Source organism: Staurois parvus, unplaced genomic scaffold (genome assembly GCF_062004578.1).
Source record: "Staurois parvus isolate SC_StPar_1 unplaced genomic scaffold, SC_StPar_1.0 ptg000236l, whole genome shotgun sequence".
Classification (NCBI taxonomy): domain Eukaryota; kingdom Metazoa; phylum Chordata; class Amphibia; order Anura; family Ranidae; genus Staurois; species Staurois parvus.
In genome coordinates this window covers 591,562-606,492 of record NW_028318032.1, presented here as the reverse complement: position 1 = coordinate 606,492, position 14,931 = coordinate 591,562, and the positions used below count along the sequence as shown (strand labels likewise).

General features: G+C 40.2%; 1 protein-coding gene across 4 annotated transcripts in view; it reads left to right on the top strand.

The window, feature by feature from the left end:
- The window catches only part of SEC24C (SEC24 homolog C, COPII component), a 71,625-nt gene extending 61,656 nt beyond the window's left edge, over positions 1-9,969 (top strand). For all 4 annotated transcript variants that reach the window (XM_089680195.1, XM_089680194.1, XM_089680193.1 and 1 more), the window contains 5 exons: positions 1,767-1,885; positions 1,992-2,171; positions 2,398-2,589; positions 4,563-4,652; positions 7,248-9,969. In XM_089680195.1, the coding sequence (XP_089536321.1) occupies positions 1,767-1,885; positions 1,992-2,171; positions 2,398-2,589; positions 4,563-4,652; positions 7,248-7,388 (722 nt within the window). In that variant the 3' untranslated portion in view covers positions 7,389-9,969. The remainder of the gene's footprint in view (positions 1-1,766; positions 1,886-1,991; positions 2,172-2,397; positions 2,590-4,562; positions 4,653-7,247) is intronic.
- The last annotated feature ends 4,962 nt before the right edge of the window (positions 9,970-14,931 follow it).

Sequence of the window (14,931 nt, the reverse complement as noted above, 5' to 3'; positions counted from 1 at the left end):
AAGGTATTGCACAGTAGTGGATGATAACACTTCACATGTATTCTCCAGAAATAAAATTAAATTACAACCCACTTGTATTTGCTGAGATAAGTAGCCAGACTTGAAAGTTAGGTATAGAGTTTTACCATAAGAAACCTCAAGAACCTTTAGGTAATTTAAAGCCTAACTTCAGCCAAATGTTTTTTTCTTTAGCGTTTTATAGAGGTGGAAAAAGTTCAAGATTCTTAGGCTTTTTATTTCTATTTGTGACTCCATTGGAGATGTTTACTTTATTCTCTGTCCCTGTGACTCTTGTACAAAAACCGTTGGAGCAGTTTTCACAGTGATAGGATAATACAGACGGCTGTATGAACAATACAGGTGTACCTCGGTTTACAAACGCCTCGGTTAACGTAATTTTCGGTTTACGAATGAAAATACATTGAAAATAATGCCTCGGTTTACTAATTTTTTTCACAATATGAAGTGTATGTCGGTGCCGATTTTTAAATGCACTTGCCTGAATTTTTTTTTTCTCTTCACTATAGCTCACAGAACTGTCACTTTCCCCAGTGTTAAAGGAAGCTTTGTTTCTTTTAAGAACATTGTTTGTTTTAACTTGGGGAAATAAACTAAAGAGAAACTTTCTCTTTTAGCTGGGGGAAAGTGACAAAAAGCTGTCATTCCATTTAAAAACCAGCACCATAATAATAAAAAAAACGGTGTGGGGTCCGCCCTCCCATGCATACCAAGCCCTGCTTGGTATGGATTTTGAGGGGAACTCCCACGGCAAAATTAAAAAAAAAAAAAAAAGGTGCGGGTCCCCCCCAAAAATCCATACCAGACCCTCATCCGAGCATGCAGCTCGGCAGGTCAGAAAAGGGGGGGAGAACAGCGACGAGTGAGTGAGCGCCCCCCCCCCCCCCTCCTGAACCATACCAGGCAACGTGGCCTCAACATGGGGGGGGGGTGCTTTTGGGCATTTGATGACCCCACCCCAGTGATGCCTCGGGTGGCCCCACCCCTTACCTATTTAAGAACTGTCAAACCACCGGAGCAGGCAGACCGCGGTAGCCATCGTCGGAAGCGGAGCCTTTTTTTTTTTAAATTCCTTTTTTCGGGCGGGCGTTGTGATTGACGGTGGATGTACTGCGGGGGACATTCTTTTAGTTTTTCTTTTAATAAAGGACTTGTCAAAGACCGTGTCCTGTCTGTTTTCACACTACACTACACTTCTTTTTTTTTCTTTTTTTTTATGTGAATGAGTATCGGGACCATATACCCCATGCTCATTCACATGGGGGGGAGTCTGGAATCTGGCCAGGGTTGTGGGGAAGAGGCCCTTGCTCTTTGGGGTGCTTTGGGGGGGTCATGTGGCCTGGTATGGTTCAGGAGAGGGGGAGGTGCTCGCTCATCTATCCCCCCCCCCCCCCCCCCCCCTTCCTTTCCTGACCTGCCGGGCTGCATACTCGGATAAGGGTCTGGTATGGATTTTTTTTTTTTCTTTTAATTTTGTCATGGGCGTTCTCTTCAAAATCTATACCAGACCCGAAGAGCTTCTATCCTTACAGGTACCTTTTAAAATTTTATTTGCATAAATTGGTAGTTTTGCCCGCAACAACTGTATAGGTTCAGCTATATTTCAAGCACATCTTACCTTGAATACATTTTATATATATTTAATACAGCACACGAAAACAAAGGCTATTTCATTACAATATTGTGTGTGCTTTTTTTTGTTTTCTTACTGATGTAATCTCTTCATTTGCCTTTTCTTACTTTTTCAGCTTTCCGTGGAGTCTTAAATAACCCTACAAAGACTGTTAGAGACTCCCTGATAAGTCAGTGTGCACAAATCCTGGCCTGCTATCGCAAGAACTGTGCAAGCCCCTCTTCTGCTGGCCAGGTATTGTCTGCTTTGTAATATGCATAGAATATGGTCTGAAAATCATGTTTAAGAAGAATTATTTCCAGTCCAAGCATGTTCTGATCCATTTACTTTTTTTTACCAGCTGATCCTCCCAGAATGCATGAAGCTGCTTCCTGTCTATCTGAACTGCGTACTGAAAAGTGACGTGTTGCAACCTGGTCCTGAGGTGACAATTGATGATCGGGCATATGTGCGACAGCTTATTTCCTCCATGGATGTTGCAGATACAAATGTATTTTTCTATCCTAGGCTTCTTGCATTTGTAAGTGTTTCATTGTAGTGGCTTATTCATTCACATAACATCATTGCAAACAAAAACTTTGAATTGTATTTTATAATATTTGTGACCATTTTATTTTTCACTTTTATTTTTTATTGGTCAGACATTATGTGCTAGTCTAATCTAATATTTGCTTTCTGGCATATATGGCTTGGTAACTTTTTGTTTTCATATTTCAATATTTAATCATTCATTTCCTTTTGTACAGACCAAAGTGGATCCCACCAGTGATTCTATGCCTGTAGCTATTCGTGCCTCAGAAGAACGTCTTTCTAAGGGTGAAATATATCTGCTTGAAAATGGTTTGAACTTCTTTATATGGGTTGGTGCAAATGTTCAGCAGGCTCTCATTCATAACTTATTTGGAGTGTCCTCATTCAGCCAGATAGATTCTAATATGGTGAGTTTTATCAATATTTGTTTTATGGTTTGTGGACAACTGAATATATTTGAAAATAAGTAGCGTTCTTATTCAAACCAAGTTTTGTTTTTTTGTATGTGTAGTAAAGCCCCACTGCAGCCAAAAGTTACTTATTAATTTATGTATTTGACAGAGTGGAGAAGGGAAAGATTTTTATTGATCTCCTAAGCATGTCAAAGACTCAAACTAGCCATGCATGGCTCAAACGTCATGTGATTTGTACTGAGTCAGTTGAAATTCCAGTTGTGGGTGGCCCTTTTGGCACCATCTGGTTTGACAGAAGTGGGTTTAAAAATCAGCTGAGCAAAGTGCAAAATTACAGCCAATCGTTGACTTTTTGGGTGTTCATATAACCACAGCTGCCTGAATGCAATAGCTGGCAGTGGTGATCCCTCCATCCTTCTATCAAGAATAAATAGATTTTCCTTGTTCAGTTCCATGGAGCTGAAATCTGCATGCCTTTGGCCAGACTTCAGACTGCAGCAAAATACTTAATTACTATTAAAGCACTATTAAACCCAAAAATTTATCATATTGCAGCTTACCAGTCATTAGATGTGGTGGCTTTTCTTTAGGTTAGGATCGACCGTCAGGCTTTTTGTCACTGTCTCTTTTAGACAAATTCACCCTAAGTCCTGGTAAAATTTGGAGTTTTCATGAGAACAGGAATAGAGGGGAAACCTTCCATTTTGTGACCTATTGAAGGGACAGTGGTCTAATGGGATTTTCTTCACTTTAAAGAGGTAGTTTTCCTTCCTGTGATCTCCCCCAGTGGGACGCAGCAAAAAAAAAAAAAAAACATCCTTAGGGATGTTAATCCTTTTTGAATGTATTCAAAATAGAATACAAAAGAAAATACCACAAGGGTACTCATGGCTTCACTCATTCTTTTTGTTTTACCTATAAAAGAAAAAAGCACTGTATATTTTAATTATGCTACTATCTATCTGGCCAGTTACCATTTCACTTGCAAATCTGCAAGCTTTCTCAGGGTAATATGATCGCCACAACCTGGATTGTGTGTTCAACAGGTCTGCCAGGTTTATCTATTATAATTGTGTGCTTCTTTCCAACAGTTTAGAGAAATACTTTCCGTGTTGAGATGATAGTAGCCTGTGGCAAATATTTATTTCTTAGAAAACGATGAATTCCACATTGGCATTAGAATGAAAAACTGTGTTTTAATAATGCTTTTTGATTTCTAAATTTTTTGAGAAATGTGTAGACCAGCCTTTTTCAACCAGGGTGCTTTCAGGTTTCTTCAGGTGTGCCTTAGCAAAATGCCTAAAATTTGCCCAAAACAGTTATACAATCCAGTAGATTCATTAAGCCTGCCTTTTAGTTACACAAGCCACAGGTTTCCATTCTGCACCATTGCAGGCTTCCAGCCAGAGGCATCCTAACAACCAACGATGTTATCGGTTGATCAGGAAGATGTCGAGTGCCTCCACAGCATCTTTGTTTGATCCCACCAACCCTCTCCATCAGCACTGGAGTCACGTTAGCTGAGTGAGGATGAGAAACTGGGGGAGAAGAGAAATATTGCAATACTAGTCATTACTAGCATGCAAAGGTGTATGTGCTTTGTAAGATTAAATCGCTCTAACGTTGGGTGTCCTACTGATAGGTGTTGCGTTACGTAAAACTATTTTTGTTTTGTACATTTTAGAATGTGATGCCCTGAGATTGTGCAGAATTTTAAAGTGTACCTTGACTGGAAAAAGGTTGAGAAACACTGGTGTAGACAACAAGAGAAGAGTTAAAAATGAAAAGAGATCAATTAGAGTTTCAATTGCAAACATATTAGCATGTTTCTGAATGGTAAAACAAAACCTAAACCATGCCTTGTTTTAGTATTAAATATTTTCTTGATATGCATTTATTTACATTTTTGTTAAGCCAAATCTGCTTGGTTTGTACTGACTAAAGTTGTTTTTATGTTTTCTTGATAGAGTGCGTTACCTGTGATGGATAATCCAGTCTCAAATAAAATGCATGCAATTATCACAATGTTCAGAGCCCAGAGACCACGATATATGAAGGTAAAGAATGTTTTCATTCCACTGTTTTCTGTTTGTAAGCAGTTTAGAGCTGACCATTTTACATTTATCTGTGCACACGGCTTAATTGTGTTTTTCATTTTTCTGTTTTTTATATGATTACAAACTGTATGAAGTACAAAATGTTGTAACAGATCTTTTAGGAAGCTAGGCAAAAAAGGAACATGTCAGACATAAGATCTGTCATCACTGGCTTGTTCATTAACCACTTGCCTATTGGGAACTTTTATCCCCTTCCTGCCCAGGCCAATATTCAGCTTTCAGCACTGTTGCACTTTGACTATTGCACGGTCATGCAACACGGTGTCCATATTAAATTTTTATCATTTTTTTCACACAAATAGAGCTTTCTTTTGATGGTATTTATTCACCACTGGGCTTTACTTTTTGCACTATAAACGAAAAAAGTGAACATTTCGAAAAAAAAAAAGTTTTCTTTTTATTATAAAATGTTTGCAAACAGGTAATTTTTCTCCTTCACTGATGTGCATTGATGAGGCGGCACTGATGGGCACTGATAGGCTGCACTGATGAGGAGGCACTGATGATGCTGCATTGCTATTTGGCAATGATGTGCACTGATAGGTAACACTGAAGGACACTAACTGGTGGCACTGAGCATAGATTGGCAGCACTGCTGGGCCAGCACTGTTGGGGCTGCACTGATAATCAGGGCACTGATTCTCAGTGCAGATGTCTCCTTTGACAGTTGCTCGTTATCGGCAGTACTTTCCTCACACTGTGACAGTGTGAGGAAAGTACTTCCAATAACCAGCAAGTGTATTTACATGGTGGTCAGCTGTGATTGGATACAGCTGATCACATGGTAAAAGGTCGCTGTGATTGGCCTTTTACCATGTCATTTTGATCTGTGTCCAAAGGATGCAGCTGATCAAAGCGCAGAAAGTGCTGGGTGCGTCATTTGGCTATAACGTGGTAAGGAAGTGGTTAATGTCCTTAATGATGTTGTGCACAAATATGAGTAGGGATTTTCCTCCCCAGAAAGAATTACCAAGAAGTTTAAAAAATTATTTTTAATACATATTTTTGCTGCCTTTTCCTGGGTCCTGTGACCCTAAATAGCCCAACTTGACCCTTGTCACTTGGGTTTGCATTGTGTGCAAACAGTTAAACAATCTGCCCTGTCTGCAATGACCACAAGGCTGTGGAACCACTGTCAGTCAAATATTTTATCTGTCCCATCAGGCAGTGCTGCTGGCTACAGTAGCCACATCCTTTTTTTTTGGTCTGGAATAGCAGAGAATTATCAGTAATTAACTGGCTGTCTCTGGCTTCATACACGGTCATACACCCAGAACAAGCATGCAATGAAAGAGTGTAGGATTAAAGTGAGAAAACCCTTATAGCTATGCTTGTTCCAGATCAGTGGTTCAAAAAGCATTGAAGCCTAAGCAACTAGCTTTTAACAAAGGAAGTCAGCTACAACCGCCTATGGAGCACTTGCATTGCTGGTTTCCTCTAAAAGTAGGTTGGGAATTGAAGCTCTAAGTTCACTTTTAAGTAACATTGCATTAAGCTGAAAATATGATCAGATATTATGCAAGCTACAGAGAAAGAAAACTTAATACATTTTTGGTATTATTCATGTAGATTGACTATTTAACCACTTCCCGCCTGGTCCATGTACTTAAACGGCCAGACGGGAGCAGCGCAGGAGCGGGTTGCTGTTCATAAACGGCGCCTGCATTTTCAGGTTGTGTGCGCTCCCCGGGGGCCTCTGTGTGAGATCCCGATCATGTGATCACTGATTGGCCAATCGGTGATCACATGAATAGTAGTAAGCAAGATGTCACTTCTGACATCATTGCGTACTACTAGTGAAATCTGTGAATGATCACAGAGGTCTCATGGTACAAGGCTATTCATAACAGCCTTGTACCATGTGACAAGCTGTGATCAATCACAGCTCTCACAGTATTTCTCAATGGCTGCAAGAATGCAGCAAGAGAGAAGGAGAAATTATTGCTTTTACAGCCTTTATGGGTGTAAACTCAATCGGTGAAAAAAAATATCATCACCCCCCCCCCCCCCCCCCCACAAGTAGTACAATGTCACTATGGTGACACTGTACTGCTAGGGTGACAGTATGTTAAAAGAAAAAAACAAAAAACAAACATAAATAATATAAAAATTTAAAAACATTTTTTTTTTAAATTATAATTTTTGGTCATATACTAATTTGGGTTATTTTATTTTGTACTAAAAAGATAACTGAATAAATTTTGGCCAAGATTTGTGAAGAAAGGTTTATTTGCAAAATTCTATAAGAAACACTTTTTTTCAAAATGTTTGGACTTTTTCCTTGTATATAGCACAAAAAAAAAATGCCAGTGGTGAATAAATGCCACCAAAAGTTTTATCTGTCGCTAAAAAATTCATATGGGTACAGTGTTGCATGACCGTACAATTGTCATTCAAAGTGTGATAGCGCTGAAAGCTGAAAATTGGCCTGGGCAGGAAGGGGGTAAAAGTGTCCGGACTTGAAGTGGTTAAGATCAGATGGGACAATCTCCTTTATGTCAATATTTTATATTAATCTGTACATTCTTTTTTTAGTTGCTGGTTGTGAAACAGGACGACAAACTTGAAATGTTCTTCAAACACTTGCTGGTTGAAGATAAGAACCTGAATGGAGGAGCTTCATACGTAGACTTCCTCTGTCATATGCACAAGGAGATCCGACAACTTCTTAGTTAGAGATAGAAGAGTTGGTGGTTATCACCTCCAGTGACATTTAAAATATTTCGCTAACCACCTTGGTCTTTTAACTATGCTACTACAACCAGGACACCCAGAAGTGAAGGACAGTTATGTTTTCTTCCTGATTGCCCCCTTTTGTCTTTCACATAATTCTATTTTCAAAACCCATTTGTGCCCCACATCCGTTCCCTTCTAAAGATGAAGATGATATTTATGGATTAACTGAATGTTGCCCCTCTTTGACCAAATTGTCTGAACTGAGGAGCACAAAGCTGTCTTGGGATGAATGTAGAGTTGCCTGCTCAGAAGAGGTTAAACACAGTACACTGGTTATTACCTATTTGCGTTGGTCTGCCTTTCAGAAAATAAGTTAAGAAAAGAAAACTTTATAACACATATGAACTGACTTGGACAGTATGTGATAAGATCAAATTTCCATGATGTCATAAAACATTCTTTTAAGAAAAATACTTTTTTTTTTTTTGTTTTTTTGTTTTTGTTTTTTGAAGCACCTGAAAATGTTTTGGGTCTCCTTTTTGTTTTAATCAACTTTGTCACTGAAGCAACCAATAAAACCCATAAGACCATATTGTTCAGATATAACGGTTTTACAGTTGTCACCTATGGTCCCTGATATAAAAATTATATTCAAGGATGAGCATAATTATGGTCAATGATTTCGGGCCTTGCAGAGTTATCTAGCCCCTTTAAATAATACGTTCTGGCAATACTTTATTTTTCTATAAATAATTAAATCATCCATCTTTAATGCTCTCTTAGAGTTGACATAATTTGTCCTGTGTGAAGTTGGTTTACAGATATGATTTCATTTAATTTTTCCTTTCTATGTCCTGTTTTTATCATGTTGCTGTTCAGGCTGGGCATTGTGTGGTGAACTAAAGGGTGACCTGGCATTAAGTATAGAATCATAGTTAAAATAGTTTAAACTAAAATATTCTTCAGCGAAGGTAAAAGGAAGAAATATCCGAACCTTATTACAGCAGGTGAAGTCTTGGCAAGCCCTTTCACCCTCCTCTTACTATATACAAACTGTGAACTTACTCAGAGGACTGACTTGATTTATTGCCCAACTCCAGCCAAAGGAATTTGCTTTGTTTTGGACAGAGGGGAAGATTTAGAAATGATCAGTTTTATATTGCTGCCTGTGTCCTCATTTACAAGATCTAAGCTTCATGCACACTAGGCGTTTGCCTGGCAAGAGAAAAGCAGCCTTAAAAACACACTTAAACCTGTGTTTTTCATGTGCATTTAGAAGCATTCAGACACATCAGGTGTTTGGGTGTTCGATTGGCCAGAAAATAATTTATTCTGGGCATTGAAATGAATGAGCACTCAAGCAACAAATGTGCCTAGTGTTTAAGCGCGTGTACATGTGTTTCGTTGCGTCACATTTTTCTGCCCAATTACTTTTTCCTGAATGTGATCTTGGTGCATTCAGATTTATGCCTGTAAGCACCTATGTGTGGAAACATAGGCTAACAAAGAGGGGCATTTAGAGGCAGAAAAATAAGATAAACGCATGTAAAATGGACATTTTTCTTAGCTGCAGTATACACGAGGCTTAAACATCACTTCATGTCCTGTTTTTTTTCCTGTTTGGAGCTAGAAAAGATAAAACCACTTGAGAGATCCCCCATGGGAGTCCCAGAGAATAAAAACATTACAGAAGTTCTAGTCCATTCCTACTTTATTCAGGGTTACAAAAGCAGTTTTGGCTGCAGTTGGGCTTTAAGGATAACTTGGACACACTCTGGTCATGAGCACTGAGAATGCCTTGAGCATTTAGTAGCTTTTTCAATAAAACAATGCAAATGGAAATTTCGGTATGTTAAGTATTTCACCCCATTGCAACATATAAGAATTGATTTTCTTGCAATCGGAATGCTGAAAATATCTGCTGTGGGTTAATTTGCTTTTCATACTGCTCTTTCCCTCACTGATTAAGACAGCTAGTAGTGGAACAGCAAGTTTTGTTATCATTTTGTTCTTCCTTTTTTTGTTTGTGTGTGTTTTCTTAGCAAGATAATTCTGATTTTCTGCATTTTGTTTTAGTATTATTTGCTTAAGCCAGAAAATAAATGACAGAGATGGGAACTGCTCCAGGTTTTAGCCTTCTCCATAGGAGTGGTTGTAGCTAATAAAGACACTGGTGTGTCAACCAGCCTTAAGAACTTTGCATTCCATGCCCTAGTTCTTTTCTCAGAAGCTGTCCTGCATGTTCTACTCTGCAAAAGTGAAGGACAATGATCTCTGAGAGCAGAGCTGCAGCCTCAGATGGAGACCCTTCACAGCAAGACTCCCTGTTGTCCAGTGAAGAGTTATTCCTAGCAGGTAACTGTCAGTATTTTCTCTGATAACTAGCATTGAAGCCTATCAAGGACTTCAGAATTGTAGACTTCTGCATCTTAATGCTTCATATTTGCTGTGTTGATTTTATGAGGGAACCAATATAAATTATATACATACATTAAAACCTTTTCCTTTTGTGTGTATGTGTGTTTTGCTAATGCCTCTTTACATATGTACAGAAATAAAATTAAGTGATTATATAACTCTGCCCTTGCTGTAACTGTGATAAATGCTTTAGGTTCTGAATAATTGTTACATTTTGTATTTGCAGTAAAAAAAGGTGCATTTATCACAAAGATGCATTCCCCTGTATAGTGAATGTATGTGGCGGTCTCCGGCACCATTATGTATCTGGAAACACTAAAATATTGATTCTGTACAAAACATATGTGGACACGCCTCCAACATAAGTAAAGGGTACTGTTAATGTTACAATATATCCCTGTTCTGATCCAGCATGACTACCGCTTTGCACAAAGCCACTTCTTCGTGTTAACGATATTCTAGTCCATCAGATATTTGGATGGTCTACTGCTGTAAGAGCAGAGCTCCTTGGCCTTAGAATTCAATGTGTGGAGTACTCAGATGGATCCTGAACATCAGGTCATATCTAATTCTATCATATTGCTTGCAGTACTTGAGCCTTCTCCTGGATACCTTTCAAGCTAATGCCTTCCTATTTTTGGAGAATTTGACGAAACTGCAGAAATGGGTTCAGCAACTTTAATCCCAATGTCCGTGTCAATGGGCTGGGCTTTATGGTATCCACCTTTTTGAAGTGGCTCCTTTTGCTCAATTCCACTCTGCTTACATCTGTTGTGACAATCCTGGGGATATAAGTAACCATGACAGACACCAGCCTTAGGGATTGGGGTGAATTTCTGGGCCCTCTTGTCAGGGTTGTTGGTCTCCAGACTGATCAGTTCTTTCAATCAATATCCTGGAGTTTCAAGCAATTCACTTATCAGTAATTCACTTCAGCTTGCTCCTAACCAGTCCTCTGAACCAAATTCAATTGATTTATATCAGTGGTAGCTGTGACATTCGTCCATTAGGAGGGCACCAGGAATGTTAGTGTTGACGGAGGTAGTTTATCCTACCCTGCGTGGTTTTTTATGTTTCAGTGATCTCTGCATTGTATATTCCCAGTATGGAAAACAGGCAGATTTTCTCAGCAAACGTCTGTACCTGGGTTAATGGTCTCCATATCAGGAGGTGTTTGGGCACATATGTCTGCATTGTGGAATAGCAGATAGAGTATCTCACAGAAGTGAGTACACCCCTCACATTTTTGTAATTATTTTATTATACGTTTTCATGTGACAACACTGAAGAAATGACACAATGTAAAGTAGTGAGTGTACAGCTTGTATAACAGTGTAAATTTGTTGTCCCCTCAAAATAATTCCACACACAGCCATTAATGTCTAATCTGCTGGCAGCAAAAGTGAGTACACCCCTAAGTGAAAATGTCCAAATTGGGCCCAATTAGCCATTTTCCCTCCCTGGAGTCATGTGACTCATTAGTGTTACAAGGTCTCGGGTGTGAATGGGGAGCAGGTGTGTTAAATTTGGTATCACTCTCACTCTCATACTGGTCACTGGAAGTTCAACATGACACCTCATGGCAAAGAATTCTCTGAGGATCTGAAAAAAAAGAGTTGTTTTTCTACATAAAGATGGCCTAGGCTATAAGAAGATTGCCAAGACCCTGAAACTGAGCTGCAGCGCGGTGGCCAAGACCATACAGCAGTTTAACAGGACAGGTTCCACTCAGAACAGGCCTCACCATGGTCGACCAAAGAGGTTGAGTGCATGTGCTCAGCATCATATCCAGAGGTTGTCCTTGTGAAATAGACGTATGAGTGCTGCCAGCATTTTTGCAGAGGTTGAAGAGGTGTGGGGGTCAGCCTGTCAGTGCTCAGACCATGCGCCGCACACTGCATCAAATTGGTCTGCATTGTTGTCATCCCAGAAGGAAGCCTCTTCTAAAAACGATGCACAAGAAAGCCCACAAATTGTTTGCCGAAGACAAGCAGAGTAAGGACTTGGATTACTGGAACCATGTCCTGTGGTCTGATGAGACCAAGATAAACTTATTTGGTTCAGATGGTGCCAAGCGTGTTTGGTGGCAACCAGGTGAGGAGTACAAAGACAAGTGTGTCTTGCCTACAGTCAAGCATGGTGGTGGGAGTGTCATGGTCTGGGGCTGCATGAGTGCTTCCGGCACTGGGGAGCTACAGTTCATTGAGGAAACCATGAATGCCAACATGTACTGTGACATACTGAAGCAGAGCATGATCCCTTCCCTTCGGACACTGGGCCGCAGGGCAGTATTCCAACATAATGACCCCAAACACACCTCCAAGATGACCACTGCCTTGCTAAAGAAGCTGAGGGTAAAGGTAATGGACTGGCTAAGCATGTGTCCAGACCTAAACCCTATTGTGCATTGCTGGGGCATCCTCAAACACAAGGTGGGAGGAGCACAAGGTCTCGAGTGGAAGAAGACTCCAATGCCAACCTGTGAAGCTCTGGTGAACTCCATGCCCCAGAGGGTTACGGCAGTGCTGGAAAATAATGGAGGTCACACAAAATATTGACACTTTGTGCCCAATTTGGACATTTTCACTTAGGGGTGTGCTAACTTTCGTTGCCAGCAGTTTAGACGTTAATGGCTGTGTGTTGAGTTATTTTGAGGGGACAGGTTCATAATTTTTTATCATAGATATATTTTAAATGAGACAGAATATCAGCCAAAAACACATCAATGTTATAAATTGAGTTGCAGTTCGGTGAGTAAAAGAAGCATTTGATCCACTACCATCCAACAATAATTCTAGCTCCCACAGACTGGCTATGTGCTCATGAGGTACAGAATAGTCCTGTCAATTTAACCTCCCTGGCGGTATTCCCGAGCTACACTCGGGATAAAGTTTCAGTACCACAAGCGGTAACCCCGAGCTACATTCAGGCTTACCATGCGGCGCTGCTCCGGGATCCCTCGATCACTTACCTTGTCCTGCGCTCCCATGATGTCCCTCATGCATTGTCCCTGGCAATGTAATCCGGCGGATGACGGCATCTGTCATCTGGGTTCTGTCCCCTGCGAGCGTCGGGATGGAACGGTAGGAAACTTTGAAAATGACAAAAAGTGACATTCACTAAAATCACATAGTAAAACATTACTGTATCAAACCATTTCACATATTTTGTCCCTAGCGCTTTGTCCTGTGCGCTGCCTGCATTTTTACTGTTCTTTCTGCCTGGAAACTGAGAAATGTCCATGGTGTCCAAAAAGCGTCCCTTTAGGTCAAAAGCGGTTTTAGACCAGCTAGAGAACAGTGATAGTAAATCGGAACCACTTGCAGAATTGAGTGATAATGATTCGTGGGGAAATTCGTCATCAGACACTGAAAACGATTTTGCAACTTTGCTCAGTGATGTGCGAACTTGGTGCTATATTTCAAATTTCAGTGTTTTTGGTTTGATTATATTATTGAATTAAATTTATTACTATTATTTTTTATGATTATTTAATAAATTATAATTTATGATTGTGTTTCAAGTTATATCCTACCCGAGATGTTTACTAGACTTTTTCGGACAGATTTCAGTGAGTTATTCCTAAAAAATACAGGCCTACAATAAAAAAAAAAATATTTCCATGCAAAAAAATGTACCGCTTTCAGCACAGAAATATGGACATAATCATACCGCTAGGGAGGTTAAGAAGGTGCTCCTAACGACAACTCGTTATGTATATAAAAGACACCTGTCCACACAATCTTTCTTCTATTCAAACCTCATCGCCATCATGGGCAAGACCAAAGAGCTGTCAAGATGTCAGGGACAATCTTGTAGACCTGCACAAGGCTGGAATGGGCTGCAAGACCACCAGCAAGATTCTTGATGAGAAGGAGACAATTGTTGGAGCGATTATTTACAAATGCAAGAAATACATAACCATCAATCACCCTCGGTCTGGAGTGCCATGCAAGATTTTGCCTCAAGCATGATCATGAGAAAAGTGGGGTATCAGCCCAGAACTACACGGGAGGTGCTTGTGAATGATCTCAAAGCAGTTGGGACCACAGTCACCAAACAAACAATTGGTAACACAATAAACTGCCATGAATTGAAATCATGCAGCGCCCGCAAGGTCCCCCTCTTCAAAATAGCACATGTACAGGCCCATCTGAAGTTTGCCAATGATCATCTAAATGATTCATAGAAGGATTAGGAGAAAGTGTTGTGGTCAGATGAGAGCAAAATTGAGCTCTTTGGCATTAACTTGACTCGCTGTGTACGGTGGAAGAAAAATGCTGACCATGACCCTAAGAACACCATCCCTACAGTCAGGCACGGAGGTAGAAACACTGTGCTTTGAGGCCATTTCTCTGCTAAAGGTACAGGCCCGCTTTGCGGGGCCAATGGATGGGGCCATGTATTGTAAAATCTTGGTTGAGAACCTTCTTCCCTCAGTCAGAACACTGAAGATGGGTCTTCCAGCATGACAACGACCCAACACATACCGCCAAGGCAACAAAGGAGTGGCTCAAGAAAAAGCACATTTAGGTCCTGGAGTGGCCTAGCCAGTCTCCAGACCTTACAAAATCTGCAGGGGATCAAATAATTATTTTCCCCACTGTACCCTGATCTATGCTCTTTCTCCACTAAAACCATTACTTTGTATACTTAGAATGATTGAGGGAAATTATTCTTAAAGCTTCAGATAGGCCTTAGAGAATGTGTACTCCAACCTTATTGCTCACTGTGACCTCTCGGATGACTTTGATGGCCTGGCTGTTGAAACCCAAGAATCTGGGCTTTTCAGGTTCACCAATCCTGACCATTCTTCAAGTGAAAGTAAATGCAAAACTTTTTTTTTTTCATTTTGGATGGCGTTAAGAGGGTGATAACCCCAGTTAGGTTTTTTTGGCCCATAGGGGAGATTTCCCTTCACTTCCTGCCCTATAGCCAAAATAGGAAGTGAGATGAAGACCCACCAAAGTGAGGGAATCTGAAGGTGTCACCAGGGACACCAGAACTAGTTTCTCTATTGGAAGACTTCCCCTCTATTGCAGTTCCAACCCAAAATATGGGACTTTCTTTTACTTTTGCTTTTGATGATAACAGTAAACAGGACAAATAAAAAAGGTGAATATCT